Here is a 14,493-nt window from a genome sequence, read left to right as displayed (position 1 = left end):
TCAGCATGGCTTGGGCCAGCCCTAACACACCTCTCATTGCTTTGTGTGTGCAAGGTGGCTCCAAGGTGCAGCTGACATCTGACATGTGGGATGGGCTTGGGGAGAGAAAATGGAGCTTTCCTCCAAGGCAGGTAGGACTGATGTTCTGGGAGCTGCTATGTTCAGTCAGAGGGAGACAGGACTGAAGGCATGAGGCTGCAAGCACTGGCTCCAGGGAAGGTGTAGTCAAGCTTAGGTTTTAAAATAGGAACATACTGAGTACTTCGCAACTGTAAGGATGAATAGATGGAAGGATTACAGTTAGTAAAGGACATGTGTGTTTTCTGAGAACTTGATAAATGGGAAATCAGGAAGAAAGGATGGGTTTATAGGCTGACAAGGCTCCTTGTTTCAGGCTGAATTTGCTCAGAGTGGAAGTCAGCAAGGAGTGGCCAGCTCCTGCTTTGTATTTCTCTCTGAGCTACCTGGACTTAGCAGGAAGACATAATACCAGGGATCATTTCAGCGTTTTATCCTGCATGTATCCTGGGGTATTTTAGTCCTCTAATTGCAAATAAATTCTCTGTGTGTGTGTGTGTGTGAGCAGCCATACCCTCTGCCTGAGGATGTGTTTGCTCATTCTGGACTCATGGAGTTATATCTTCATCAGAGAGCCTTATTCATTTTGTGTAGATAACATAAATAACATGAACAGATCTCTTTCTTTCTGTTCTTGCCCCAGGAAGCAAAGTTTTCATCACGGCCATTTTGAAATGCAGCACACACAGCTTAGACAGCTGAGAATTTACTTTTCTTTTAAGTCAGAAAACTTCTGAGATTGGTCCCTGTACCAAACTGGGGTTCTTGTCAGTAGACTAAAGAGGAAGGCAAATTTATACAGTAATATGAATTCATAGGTATGGAAATTATATTTTTGTAGAAGATGTTTGTAATTCTTGTTCCATTAGAATACAAAGCTGTATAAATGACTGAATTTTTGAAATAAATAGCAAAACTTTTAGGGTTTTGAATACAGTTGGTTCTTGGCAGCCGACACTCAACACTAGCATTTCTTATGATTTCTAAAATTTGAGGCTGTCATTTTCCATGGTTTGGTGTGGCTGCCAACATAAATCCTTCTGTCTTTGGAAGGTGGAAGGAGAGGTGTAGTGAGCTGCTTGTAAAGCTGGTTTCAGGCTTTGTTTCCACTCCTTCCCAGTGTCTACCATCAGCTAAACTGGGTGCTTTGGGCAGTAAGGTAAAGAAAAAGGAAGTCTGTAAGCACATTCAGATACACAGTTCCTGCATATTCTCAGCACTTTGGAGGAACTTAACTAAAAGTTTTATCCATCAAAAAGAACAGTTTAGGTGTGCAAGTTTCGAGCTGGCTTCCCACCAAGTCTCCAAAACTTGACAACAGAGTCTGCTTCCCAGAGAGGGAAGGAAAAAAACCAAGCAGCCAAAGCTATTGCAAAAATATATATTTAACATATGAAACAGATATATACAGTGAGAATATTATATACCTATAACCCCAGAAACCCTAAATAGCTTCCTAAAGGGAAGAGGGGAAGGGAGAAGGGAAAAAGGACAAAATAGGACGAAAAAGGACAAAAACAAAACAGGTCTACACCAGCAAACTGAAGAACTGGCAAAATCTCACCACTTCCCTTGATAGAAGCAGGACAGCTGGACACGGCCCAGCACTGTCCCCTCACGTGTGGCAGATAACAGCAGTCACCGTAGGCCTCAGCTCCAGATAAGCCAGACCGAGACAGGGACCCACCATTCTCAAACCTCACTGGAAGGGAAGAGAGCGAGGTCCCTCCTGCTGGCTTTATTTATACCTCAAGTTACGTAAAGGAATAGCATGGAATACTTCCATGGTCACCTTCCTAGTGCCTTCCTGGTTACAAGCTGGTCTCCAGGAAGGCCTAGAGTGAAAACTATCACATTAGGTCAAGCTGAAATGTTTTCCTGATTAGCTGAGGAAACCTAAAAAGAAAACCAGTGATTTTGTGGTTTTCAGAAACAGAACCTTATGCAAGGTCTTTCAAACTCCACAAACTTTGCCTGCTTGCTTTAGCCACCATCACTTGTCTGTGATTTGGCTGCAAGCAGTCCTGTTTGCAGTGGTGGCTGGGTTGCTCCAGGGCTGAAGACAGGCAATCCACAGCATCCAACTAATTCCCCCAGGAAAGATGGCATCTGGTCCTAGCAGTTGTAATGCCATTGCTTTGTTTTTGGCAATCCCTGGTGAAAAGCCTAGTCCAGACGTACTCTATGACTTATTTTTCCTGAAAGTTTTGTTTGAATACAGTTTAAGAATCCACTTACATGGCAACACCTTTAAATTTTGTCTTGGAACAGGTGTGAACTCTTTTCAAGTCTACATGGCGTACAAAGATCTCTATCAAATGTCCGACAGCCAGGTATTGCTCTCTATGCTTTTCATTGCTATGATCTGCCCTCTCTTTCTCATCTCCCAACATGTGAAGAGTTGCTGAGGTGGAATCCCAGAGAAACATTCCCACTGACCTGAGTGGGACTGGGGGAAATGTGCAGTGAGGGACTTCTCTCTGGAGTGTCAGTGCTGAGCTGTGGAGAACACCTGCATGTGTTTCTTCAAGTGTATGATATTCACCTTCTCATGCAATTTTCTAGTGTCTCCCAACATTGCAGCTGCTCAGACCTGCTCAGGATTTCACTCATTTTATTTTGCAGTAATCTTTCAAGAACTCTAGGTCAGAGTGGGAGAAAAAGATGAAGCACTTGAGGCTTTTTGAGGTTTTTGAGGCAGTTTTGAGGTTTCAAGAGCTTCTTGGTTGCTGCGAGCAGTTAAATGGAGTTGCTCTTTGGGGGAGGTGGCCTTTTCTCATTAGGGCTGGAGATAACAATGAGCTTGTTTGTCCAGAGCTCATTACAGATTCCAGACTCTTCAGCTTTCCCATTCATATGTATCAGGCCACTGTAAATGAACAATGGCATCTGTTAGTAATAATAATGTTTGCTTATTCAGTTGAGAAAATGTTTCTTTCTTACTTATTCCCAGAGCTACAGCTCTTGGTCTCTTAAAATAACTGTTACACCTCCAATACATGTGCTTTTAATTGGAATTTTAGACATAATAATATATAAATATTTTCTGAGAGGCAGTGCCTGTTAAATTCAACTCCCTGTTGGAATTATCAGGAGAAATACATCAAAATGTTTTATGTGTGGCTGGACTAATGGCTGTTACCTTGCTTAAATGCTCATGTTGCAAGCTGTGTATTGCAACCCATTCAATGCTGCCTGAAATGCCCTAGTGCAAAAGTGGACACTGAAGAGACTGTGTCTTCAGTATTTGATCTGTGCTTGAAAACTGGTTTCTCCCGTGTTACTGAAGTCTGGTTTAAACAAGGAACACATTAGCTGAATACCTTTTGGAAAGGAAACTGTATTTCAGTAGATCTGTGCTCAGAAATTACTAGTAAAAACAACAGGATCAACTATTGCTGTTCTTTATGAATGGGTTTTGACTCTTAGAAAGCAATTTTTAAAAAAAGAATGCTCTAGAGCAAATACTTCTAGAGCAACTTCTAATTGCAGAATGAAAGATGTTGATGAAAGTTCAACAATGTCTGCTCTAGTAAGATGGTGCAAAATGCCTGCCCTTCAGAAAAGAGGTATTTTAGGTGTACTAAAAGTGTCTGTAGTGCATGAGGGTAATTCTGTTTTACGTTTGCTAAAACTGCAGAAAGTAGACTCACTAAACTTCGGCCTGTGTGGGAGGGCATGACGAGGCAGCTCTGGCAGGGGCTGGGGCAGACTCTGTGTCCCAGGGAAACCCAGCCTTGCTTGGGGCTGTTCACCCTGTCTTGGTGCAGAAGGGCAGAAGTTTGTCCTCTGGGCAAGCTGGTGTGTACAGGGGTGAGTAAGTCAGCACCAAACAGTGAAGCTCAGGCTCTGAAAAGAGATAATGTGCTATTCACTGAGGTAATTACCAGCATAGAAGGTATGAAACTAGGTGAACAGAGAGGTCTTAGTATTAAGTAATGTGTTTTCCTTATTCAGCAGTGTTTCCTTCTTTATACTACCTGCAGCTTTATGAAGCCTTTACCTTTCTAAAGAGCCTTGGGGCTGTTATCCTGGTCCATGCTGAAAATGGAGACTTGATAGCTCAGGTGAGTGAACTGTCATTTTTATTTCACTTTGTGAGATGATTCCTTCTGAATCTGGCAGATACAAGTGAAGCAGAACAATGTAAAGCCTTTTTCAGAGGTTTTGGGGGCAAAAAGTGGAGCTGAAAAGCTTTATGCTAAAGTCTCTTGCTGCAGCTATCAGCGTAAGCAGCAGTGAATTTGCAGTGGGTATTAAAGCTCACAGACCTATTTATTTTTGAGAATATTCTTATAAATCTTTGAAGTTTGCGAATAAGAAGTACTGTGTTCTTCTAAACATTTCCGAAATGTGTGTTTATGTGTAATCCATACTCTTTGAAGATGCATCTCAGAACAAGGAAACTGGGCTCCAATGCAGTATGTTCCATAAAACGTCCTGGATCCCCAGTGCAGACTTTGCAGGTCAGGTCCCTTGGGGTCGCTGCTGTCCTCGCACTAAAGTGTGCTCTGATCTGTGCCACGGCACATCAAAAGAGGTAACCCAAGGACAGCTGTCGATAGCAAACCTCCCACTGGTCTTTCAGAGGCAGGATTCCCCTCTAAAACAGGGTGGGTGGGTTTGGGTGGGTGTTGTTGTGACTTTATACATTTATGACGAAAGAATCTTTTGAGGCTGTTGCAGAGATGTCTCACTCCTCTGATCCCTTGTACGTGCATCGAGCCCCTCTTAGGTCTGTGAGGCTCTGAGTGAGCCATGGGATTTATCTGCTGAGCTGCTTATCTGCTGGCTTATCCGCTAAGGATGAGGCTGCAGGACTGACAAGGAAATTACAATAGGTAAAGCTGTCTTTGAGATCTGGACAAGGGAACTCACCTTGTCTCATGGCTAAGGGAGAACCTCAAGGGATTATTTGAGGAGTTGGGCAGTGTGTAGAGACTCTTGCCTTGAGTGTATTTTGTTTTTCCGTCCGTGGGGTTCTGTCCCCTATCTGCCTGGTTAGAATTTACCCCCTTTGAGAGCTGCCTTTCAGTTTTGAGTTTGGCCAAAATAACCACTGGGATCAAAAGTTACTAGTAAGGAGTCAACAGGCACATACAGTGCAGTCATGTCTTTCCCCCACTGAAACCAGGTGAAAACCCTCATTTGGATTCAAGAGAGAAAAAAAAGCTGATTTCTCATGAAGTTTAGAGTGATTTAAAACTACTAAATACATAATATATAGTTTTAATACAACATAAAATATCAAATAGAATGAAAATTAATAATAAGAAACACGATTAAGTCAATATTACTGTAGGAATGGCAAAATAATACAAATCAAATGGCACCTGTTATGTTTTGATACATTCCCCATTAAAATCAAGGCGCACTCGTGGAATTGCATTTCTGATAGAAATCTATTCCACTTACATTTTTCTCTGATCAGCCCTAATATACTACCATGGGATATGAAAATGCAGAACAGAAAAATTATTAGGAAAAGAAGAAGTAGTAAATAAATGTAAATTATATTATATATCAACATATTTCTTCACCATTACCACGTCTCACACAATCAGTCTTTCCTTATGCTTTTATTTAGAAAGATTATTTGAATACTAAAAGGAAAGCTGCCTGCAGGTAGTTTTTTCAGGACTTCCCTGCATGAAAATACAAATTTGATTTTATCAAACAAATATTCTATTTCATTAGCACTGTCCAATCCTCTTACAGTGGGTGATTTTATCATATAATCTGATTTTATGACTTTCTTCAAGATGCAAATCTATCCTGTTTTGTGTAGCTATTCTGTACCAACTGGCTAGTTTTTATATGGCTCTAACTTCATCATTTGCTGTATTTTAATTATCTGAAGTCTTTTAACTGGCACTGTTTAGAGCCATTGCATTAGTGATGCAGAACAGCTGTTTTAAAATTACCTATGAAACCTTATGTTTTTCTAACCACAATATTCTTACACATTCAGATTAATACATTCCCGTTAATGCCTCTTCAGCCTTGATTGATTGCAGCGAAGGCTAAAGTATATGTAAATGTTAACTTCCTCAGGTTTTACTGGAGCCTGTTGGTAATGTGTGAGTTTTTCCCCCTCAGGGACCTGGGATCAAATATTTATTAGATGACACATTCAAGTATGTTTGGTAACTTCATCCTGGTCTCTAGGGGACATTTATCTGTGTCACAGAGTCATTACATGGTAGAACTGGGCTCATTAGAGCCCTGCGGGCAGGGCAGGGCAGGGCAGGAGGTACATCAGCAGCTCTGGTCCTACTTCTGCTCTGCTGTCAAGCCTGGACCAACCTCAGATCAGAAGAAGATGATCACTATTTTCTGCAATAAGGGAGATTTGTTCCAATACCACTGCTTGGCCTTAAATTAAGTGAAGCTTTTTGTCTATTTAAAAAAAAATTATCTCACTGCTGTGAAACTGGATAGCCCAGAATTTTTTTTTGACAAATCCCCATTGGTCCTAAGATGGGCTTTTTGGTGTGGACACAGCGCCCTTGCAACTGGAGCACAATTTTAGTGATTCACTGTGTAGGAAAAAAGTGTCACAGAGAGCTGAAAGTGTCAACAATGCTGAAAGTTTAAGAAAGGTAACAGTGCTTTGTGGATTGCAGCCAGAGAGGAACTTGGGCAAGTAAAGAAGGAATCACAGGGTGGAAGTACCTGTAGTTATTGTTTAGTGTATTGGTTAAAGCCCGTTCCCTGAGCTGGTGTCTTGGTGTCAAGCGAGATTTTCTGGAGGGCAGAGGAGATTTACGATGGTGGAGCCCAATGGCTCGCGGCACAAATATTCTCTATCACACAGTGGAGACCTGTGTTGGCTGTGCTGGGTGGCATGGGACCAGTTTAGAGCCAGTGTTTTCAGTGTTCAGAGGGCTTATGCAGCTGCGTTTACACAGACTTTAAAAGGGGCAGTCAGACAGTATGGCTGTTATTAATCTCCCTGAGGATGCTGGGTGCAAGGGTCTCATCGTGGAGCTGTGTCAGCATTTATCTCTTGCATTCCAGGAACAAAAACGTATTCTGGAGATGGGAATCACTGGGCCTGAGGGACATGCCCTGAGCAGGCCCGAAGAGGTAAGAAACTTCACTTACTTTGCCGTTTGTGAAAGTATTTTGTCGAACATGTAGTATCAGAGCTTGGTTTCTGTACGTGCAGATGATAGATGGGTGAATTGGGGAAGGCAGCAGTATGCTTCTCCCACCTCCTCTTCCAGTATTATTCAAAACCTGAAAAGTCCAGGTCCTTTCAGCTTGTTTGTTTGCCTAAAAAACCCTTTTGATGCTGCAGCAGGTGGGTTCCCTCAGTCCAGGGATGAGTGTGTCCTTGTACACTCAGGAGTTGCAGCTCCTGCTGCCCTGGGAATGGGTGTGCATGTATTTTTTAAGTGTGACCTTTGTGTTTTGATTTGTGATGACAAAAAAATTGGGCTTATTGGGGTAAAAATCGGCAGTGCAGCTCGAAGATTAGGCTTTGGAGTAACTGCATTTATTGAAATGCTTTGACTGAAAACCTCCTATAGGTTGCATGTGTACATATATACCATGCATATGCATATACCCACATATAAATCTACTTCCCTGCTGGCAGATACTTTGGTGGCAGAAATGCAGGTGTAGAAATGCAAATGTGTGAGAATGGAAAGATGCTGTGAGGCAGCTCATTTTATGCAACTCCTTTATAATAAAATCCAGGCTCTGGTTTGGATCATCTCAGGCATCTGGAAAGGGTTTATTTAATGAGAAGGAAAATGTGAAGACATGAGAGTGTCCCTTAATGTATATGCAGTTCAGGCCGTTAATGGGGTAGTGGAGAGTGGTAGTGGGAAGTGACTGCTTTCCTTGAAGACTAAAGAGATGAGGTCCTGGGGATTTGAGGCTAAACTTGAAGAGATTGTTGTGGTTTGCAGATCTTTATATAACCTCTCCCCAAGGCAAAAGGAATCAGCTTAATTGGTCGCATTCTTCTATTGAACTGTTTATGTACTTTTCCATTTTGCTGTTTAACTTCCACCTAAATTATTTTGATAGAATTGAGTTGCTTCCTTTTGATGAGAACAAGAGCCTAAGGGAAATCTTCATTTGCAGTTTCCTAGAAAGGAATTTTGCATCTTTCTGACCATGCATCTAGTCTGCCTCAGCCCCAGTGCTGAGGTACAAAGGCCCTACCTCCTTCCCTGCTCTTCTGAAGGTGCATTTGGGGCTTCCAGAGCAAATGTTGTGATAAAAGTCCTCAGACAACCTAAAGTGACAGTCTGATTTAGGGAAAAAAAACTGTGAAGGATTAAGCTGTGTGGTTTTGGAAGGCCTAAGTTGCTCAACTTTTGTAGCACAAGTCTTGGAGAGAAATTTCTGTACCATTGAGTCAGTGTTTTCAGTCGCAACAGGGTCTTAGGTATTAAAATGCCAATACTGTGAGTTCATCTGGGAAGGATCTGGTATAAAACTGATGGCTGGGGAAAGGAGTCTCCAGAGCTGCTGGGGAACGCTGCTTCTCCATCTGAAGATGCTTGCTTTGTGTGCCTACGTCCCAGATGGCTCCCTGGGAGGAGATTGCCTTTACACTTGCTGACAGAGGGGACTTACTGGGCAATGCTTCAAAGTTTTTTTGGATTATGGGCTAAATTCAGTCCATAGTGCTGAAGTTGCTGTTTGAGAATACTTTACGTTTGCTATCATCATTATGTAAAGATTAGGGTAAGCTGCCAGGGAGAGCTCAGAGGTTGTCTTTGAGCTGGGGCAAAGTTTCTTGCTTCATTCTCGTTCCAGTTGCAGAGTAGGAGTCTGAAGCAGAAGGGTGGGAGGGAGGTAAGGAAGAGCTGCATCAACTGCTTGGACGCGACCTTTCCTGGGGTGCAGAGAGCCAGGAAGCTGTGTTTGTGCTGGGGCAGCTGTATGCTGCTAGTGACTACAGCCTGGCTGTGGTTACTGCTAGCATGAAGTGTTTGAGGCTGGGTTAGCTCCCTGTTTCCCAGCACTGTGTCTCTCTCCATGGAAGAAGCAGAACAAACCCCTGAAGAGTTGTTGCTGAACAGAGATATGGCTCAGTCTTCCAGTTCATTTTTTCTTCAGACTGCTTTTTCAGTTAACTTTTTCCTCCTTGTTTTCCTCAGCTTGAAGCAGAAGCAGTTTTCCGTGCCATCACTATTGCCAGTCGAATAAACTGCCCAGTGTACATCACCAAGGTGATGAGCAAGAGTGCAGCTGATATCATTGCACTGGCCAGAAAGAAAGGTAAGTGTCTTCCTTTTCTTCCCCAAACTTGTATTTTTTTGTTGAATAGAAGCTTAGTGAAAAAACCTGTACATCTTGACCCCAATGACAGGCAACAGGGAGACGTTATCAAAGAATGGTAGCACCATCACACTCTAAATATTTATGGCTGGGAAAGATAAGATTTTTCAGTTGAGAAACTCTCCCCTTGAGGATCGCATTGTAACTCTTCTGGAACCTTTTTTCCCTTTTACTTTTTCCCTAGACTGCTGTATCTCCATTTGTGAGAGGAGGATACTTTATTTCTAACAGGGTCTAGCACATCCTCCATGCCAGTATTTTGGGTTGTTACCCTCTGAGGGGTGGCTTGGGCAGTGACCCTGCTCTTAGAGAAGCCTGGGGCTCGCTCCTAGTCTTGCTGCTGGAGGTTGACTCCCCCAGATGTGCACTGTGGGCCAACCCTGCTTGCTGGGCCCATGGTGGAATCTAGGTTACAAAGCAGCCAAGAAGGACTTGCGACCCTGAAGGCAGCTGCTTTTGAAGCTGCATTTGCAAGTAAGGACTGTTCTGCTGGTTGGTACTACAGAGCTCGTGAGCAATACGGAGAAGCCAAAGAGCAAATTATCATCTTGATGTTTGTATTCTTGGAGACTTGGAGTGTGGTGCTGGGGACCATCTGCTGCTATCTGCTGGTGCTGTGCCCAACCTGGGAGTAGTAAAAAGGCATCTGTCTGCTGAAGGATCCACCACCCAATGCACTCCAAATTGGAGCAACAGAGAGAACGTGGCTGTGATTAAAACAGTACAAATTAAAACCAGGTCTGAACTGTCTCCTTCTGGATTAGAAAGAGAGATTTGTAAATACGCTGATCAAAAGCATGTGTAGCTCAGAGAGACTCCTTATTAATTTTTTATCACATAGACAACAGCAGGGCTGCCTAATTTTCTGGGAGCTACGCGGGCTGTGTAGCAGTGTGTGAATTATACATGGCGCATGCAGCAAGCAATGTAACTTGCTGAAGAAGAGAGTGGGTTGTAATTAGTTCCTAAATATCCTTGCTTTCTCCAAGGTCCTCTTGTTTTTGGAGAGCCGATCACTGCCAGCTTGGGCACAGATGGGACACATTACTGGAGCAAAAACTGGGCCAAGGCTGCAGCTTTTGTGACCTCACCACCTCTGAGCCCTGATCCTACCACTCCAGATCACTTGAATTCGCTCTTAGCATGGTAAGACTCTCATTTTTTTTTACAGGCTGACGGTGAGGCAAGTCCAAAAGCCATATGGGATGAAGCATCTAGGGATCAGTTTTCTTTAGACCAGTCTTGTACATGAAGCAGCAGAGAAGGAGCATAGAAAACCAGGGATAGTTATATCCTTATGCTTAGGCTGTCAGTCAGGCGAGCAGTCATGGACTCCATGGTTAGCTTGATAGAGAGGCAACTGCTGGCTATTCAGGAATTAATTCTTCTCTTTCTGTTTTTCATGTGATTCCTAGTTGTACAACTAGATAGTCAGGACTTTGAACTGGCTTTCTCTCTAGATCTCTGCTTTCTTTAGCTGAATTGTTAATCTATGATGAGATGGCATCCTCACTGTCCAGCATAAGCACCAGTATGGTGGATAGACCCCCATCTGTGAGACAAGACTCAGTGCTAAGCCCCAGTCATATGTGGCAAGCAGAGCCCCAGAAATGAGGGTTGTCCCTGAATGCAGAGATACCTAGAACTGAGAAAACTTTCCTGGACCAATTTTTGTCAAAGCTGGTGTGGGGCTCTTCTGAAAACTGGCTTGTCCTAAACTAACTTGTATTTGTAGTAGAGTTCTGTGGTTTTTCCTCCTGCATATTGAAAACTTCTGACTTGGTAGTTTGTCTTCATCTGGGATAGACCAAAATCATAGAAATTTACTTGTGTTTAGTTCTTGCAGCCTTGTTTTTACCTTTAGCTTCCCTTCTGTCTTTTTAGGCTCAGGAGTCCTCAAGCTGGAAGACAGCAAAGATGAGGGGTACATGTAGAGCAGGTTTGTCAGGAGAAAGAGGCCAGAGTGGATTCCAAGGAGACTGTCAGGGACTTGGTTGGAGACACATGGGAGACTGAAGGCCATCACTTGACAGGATGGGGATGTGGGCTGACTGCCTTGAGGTTGGCAGGGAAAGTTTAATCACTAGAGAGGTGAAAGGAATGAGGACAGCAGAGGGAGAAGTGTCCTTCTCTTATAGAAGACATCACCAGTGCCTTGCCAAAAAAACAGACTGTAAACCCATCTCTGAAAGTATTTTCTGGCTGTAGCCAACTGTGGGTCTCCTTTAGATTAAGCAAAAGACCATCTGCTCTGAAATGATACAGAAATTCACAGCTGAAGTCCCACCAGGATAGATTGCTAGGGCTGGAGTGATGAACTCAACTTACCATTCAAAACCTTATTTAACTCCTTACCTCTTGTCTCCCCTTTTTGGGGTTTCCAACGCTCTAGACAGTGCAGTAGAATTTGAACCTTAAAAGTTACCTGTTGGTCTTCAGAAAACTTTTCCTCCATGTGACTAACAGGCACGTAATGTGGCTGGCAGTGCCAGTGTGGCTGGTAAAGCCCTGGCATGTGAAATTCTGATGCCCTGGAGCTGGATGGGCACATACGTGTGATGGGAAGCTGCTGTCAGTCAGTGCCAGTGCTGTGGGGTGCACACATCTCTGCTTGCACTCGGTGGATCAGACTGTGCAGTCCCCCAGAGTCCACCCAGGCTTTAACTCAGCTGCTCTAATGATGCTGCATTAATGAATGCACAGTTGAGCTCTGAGTTATGTGTGGCTCTGTTGAGACAGTCTGACAGCAGAAATGGTTTTCCATAATTGAACTTTTTGTTCCCTAAAATAATGGTAATTTAAAAAATCACTTTCCCGGTGTGATCCATCAGTATCATCACTTGCAAAGAGTGAAGCTCATTGTGTGAGAGTAAGGCTCTTAGCCAGCACATGTGAATGTGTATCAAAATGTTTGGCTCTTTACTCTGTCAGACATGGCTATATGTTTTCTGGAAGAGAGTCCCAAAATAATAGTATGTGGGTCAAAGCAGATTAGCTAAAATAGCAAGAGAATTTTTAGAATTGGAATCCAAATAATGACTTTTTTAAACGAACATCAGAAAGACAAACCGAGGAGTTATAAAGTTTATATTATCCTTCAAGCATGCAAAAATGGCTTTTTTTTTCTAGTGGATTAAAGTCCTAGATCTTAAATGACAGCAGCTTAGCCTGCTTTCAGTTTTAATACTTTGAATCTATACTGTGCAACTAAAGAAAGAACTGTATATTTTATCCGTCTACCCTGCATTCATGGGGAATTTTATGCAAGGATGATGGTTAAGACATCATTTCACATTTCTATTGCACTGTACATTCGGATACCAGTATTTTACATTCATTAAAAAATCCTTCCTCTGCAAGCATGTGGCATACTGCTTGTGCTCCTTTCCACAGAAAGCATTGATTTTTCACTGAAAAGTCGAACGTCTAAAAAACCCAGCATGTCTCATGGGGTTTGCAGATTGGATTTACCTCATGGGATTTGGTCCTTGTTTCATCTGTGGGCCGGGAACCCGAGTTACCTTTCATCTTCCATGGTGGGCTGCTGCATTGTTGCTGCTGTGATATGTCATCATATGTGAACCAGAGATGTGAAATCTTGGTGCCTCATGGAAGATGTAACTTGCCATGATAGTTTTGTTTATGGGGAAGAATAAGATGACAAGGTCTGGCATTTATTTCGTGGTGATCCCTTCTTGTCTCTCAGTGTTTTAGTTGATGTGATGCTTCTCCCCTGTTGGACAGTAGAGTGCATCCAGACATCAGGAGTGCCTGTGTGGTTAACTAGGAGGTGTTGGGCAACTCTCAAGCAACATGCTTCAGCTTCAGAAATCTTCTGTTGATTTGACTGGACAGTGCAGTTCATGTCATTAATTGTCATTAAATGTCAGAGGAGATGTCAGAGGAGAGGGAAAATGGAGTTCAGAGGAAGCAAGTCCTTTTCATCTTTCAGGGGCAGGAATTAGTAGCATAGTGTAAGAGTCACAGCACAACCTCAGGGAAATGGGCAGTGATACAGGGCCTGGCTGTGATATTCAGGTTTTCATGGCTGTATCCATCAGAGTGCAGAAAAGAGAGAGGGTAAGCCACAGGAAGCTTTGCTGACAGAGGATCATCAAAAAGGAAGAAATGGCATTTCAATCTTCTGACTTTATTGTTGCGTTAGAATAAATGAACGTGTAACTGATGGATTTGGTTTAATCCTATGGAGTAACACCAGACAGTCTTTAATAATCAAGAAAAGCTAAAACATTAAATTCTTGGGTTTGGCTTCTTCTAAAATGTGGATGAATGGGTGTGAGCATGGCGAAGAACCAGAAAATAGGCTAAAGGTTCTTCTCTGCCAGCAGTCATTAAGGCTGGCAGCCCAGAAAATTGCAGTAGAATTACTGAAGTGTGACCCTTTTTTCTTCAGCACTTTGCTATTTGTTAGCTTTTTGGATCTAAATTTGTGGACCAGAATCATTCAGATGTTTCAGAGCTGGAACTTACATAATCAGAGAAAAGGATGACAGGCTCTTGGGGACATCACCCTTGTGGAGTGATGGAAGAGAAATCATAGTTTTAATGTACTTGCCTCCTGTAAGTTTAATCAAGAGCTAAAAATATCACCTATTTCCTGTGGATATTGGAGAACCTGTCTTCTTTTTTGTCATTCTATTTTTGCAAGATTCTGCATATTGATTATGTTCTTCCTCCTTATTCCCGAGAGCAGCTGTGATCCAGTTCTGCTCTCTGAAAACAAAATTTTCTCTAGGCTGAAAAAACCTGACTTCATAAATAAAAGCATTATTAGATGGTAGCTCTTTTTGTGTTTTATTCCATGCCTTTTTCTATGTAAGACCTTTAAATTAGATAAATCCAGAGCATGTGTTTGACTTGCACTATGCCTTTTGATGTTTAATGAGAAGACTACCTCAAAAAAAATTTCCTTTTCTATTTTCATGGTTCTGTTTTGGAAGGTCAGATATAAGTATTCATGTAAGGTTTGCAAGAAAAATATATGTGCAAGAGAGAAATACAGAGAAATAAGCTTGATGCTCACGACTTTGCACTGTAAAATTTGCCATTACTTTTTAATGTGGTTGTGAATGAATGTATCTCGAGAGT

The 14,493-nt window shown here is 42.4% G+C and overlaps 1 protein-coding gene across 2 annotated transcripts in view; it reads left to right on the top strand.

Annotated features, from left to right (window-relative positions):
- Positions 1–14,493, top strand: part of CRMP1 (collapsin response mediator protein 1) — a 51,141-nt gene that overhangs the window by 27,574 nt on the left and 9,074 nt on the right. For both annotated transcript variants that reach the window (XM_064653272.1, XM_064653273.1), the window contains exons 5-9: positions 2,350–2,411; positions 4,065–4,145; positions 7,099–7,167; positions 9,204–9,324; positions 10,374–10,530. In XM_064653272.1, the coding sequence (XP_064509342.1) occupies positions 2,350–2,411; positions 4,065–4,145; positions 7,099–7,167; positions 9,204–9,324; positions 10,374–10,530 (490 nt within the window). The remainder of the gene's footprint in view (positions 1–2,349; positions 2,412–4,064; positions 4,146–7,098; positions 7,168–9,203; positions 9,325–10,373; positions 10,531–14,493) is intronic.

This window comes from Pseudopipra pipra, chromosome 4 (genome assembly GCF_036250125.1).
Source record: "Pseudopipra pipra isolate bDixPip1 chromosome 4, bDixPip1.hap1, whole genome shotgun sequence".
Lineage (NCBI taxonomy): Eukaryota > Metazoa > Chordata > Aves > Passeriformes > Pipridae > Pseudopipra > Pseudopipra pipra.
The sequence above is the reverse complement of the archived record's forward strand: the minus strand, read 5'-3'. Positions and strand labels throughout refer to the sequence as shown.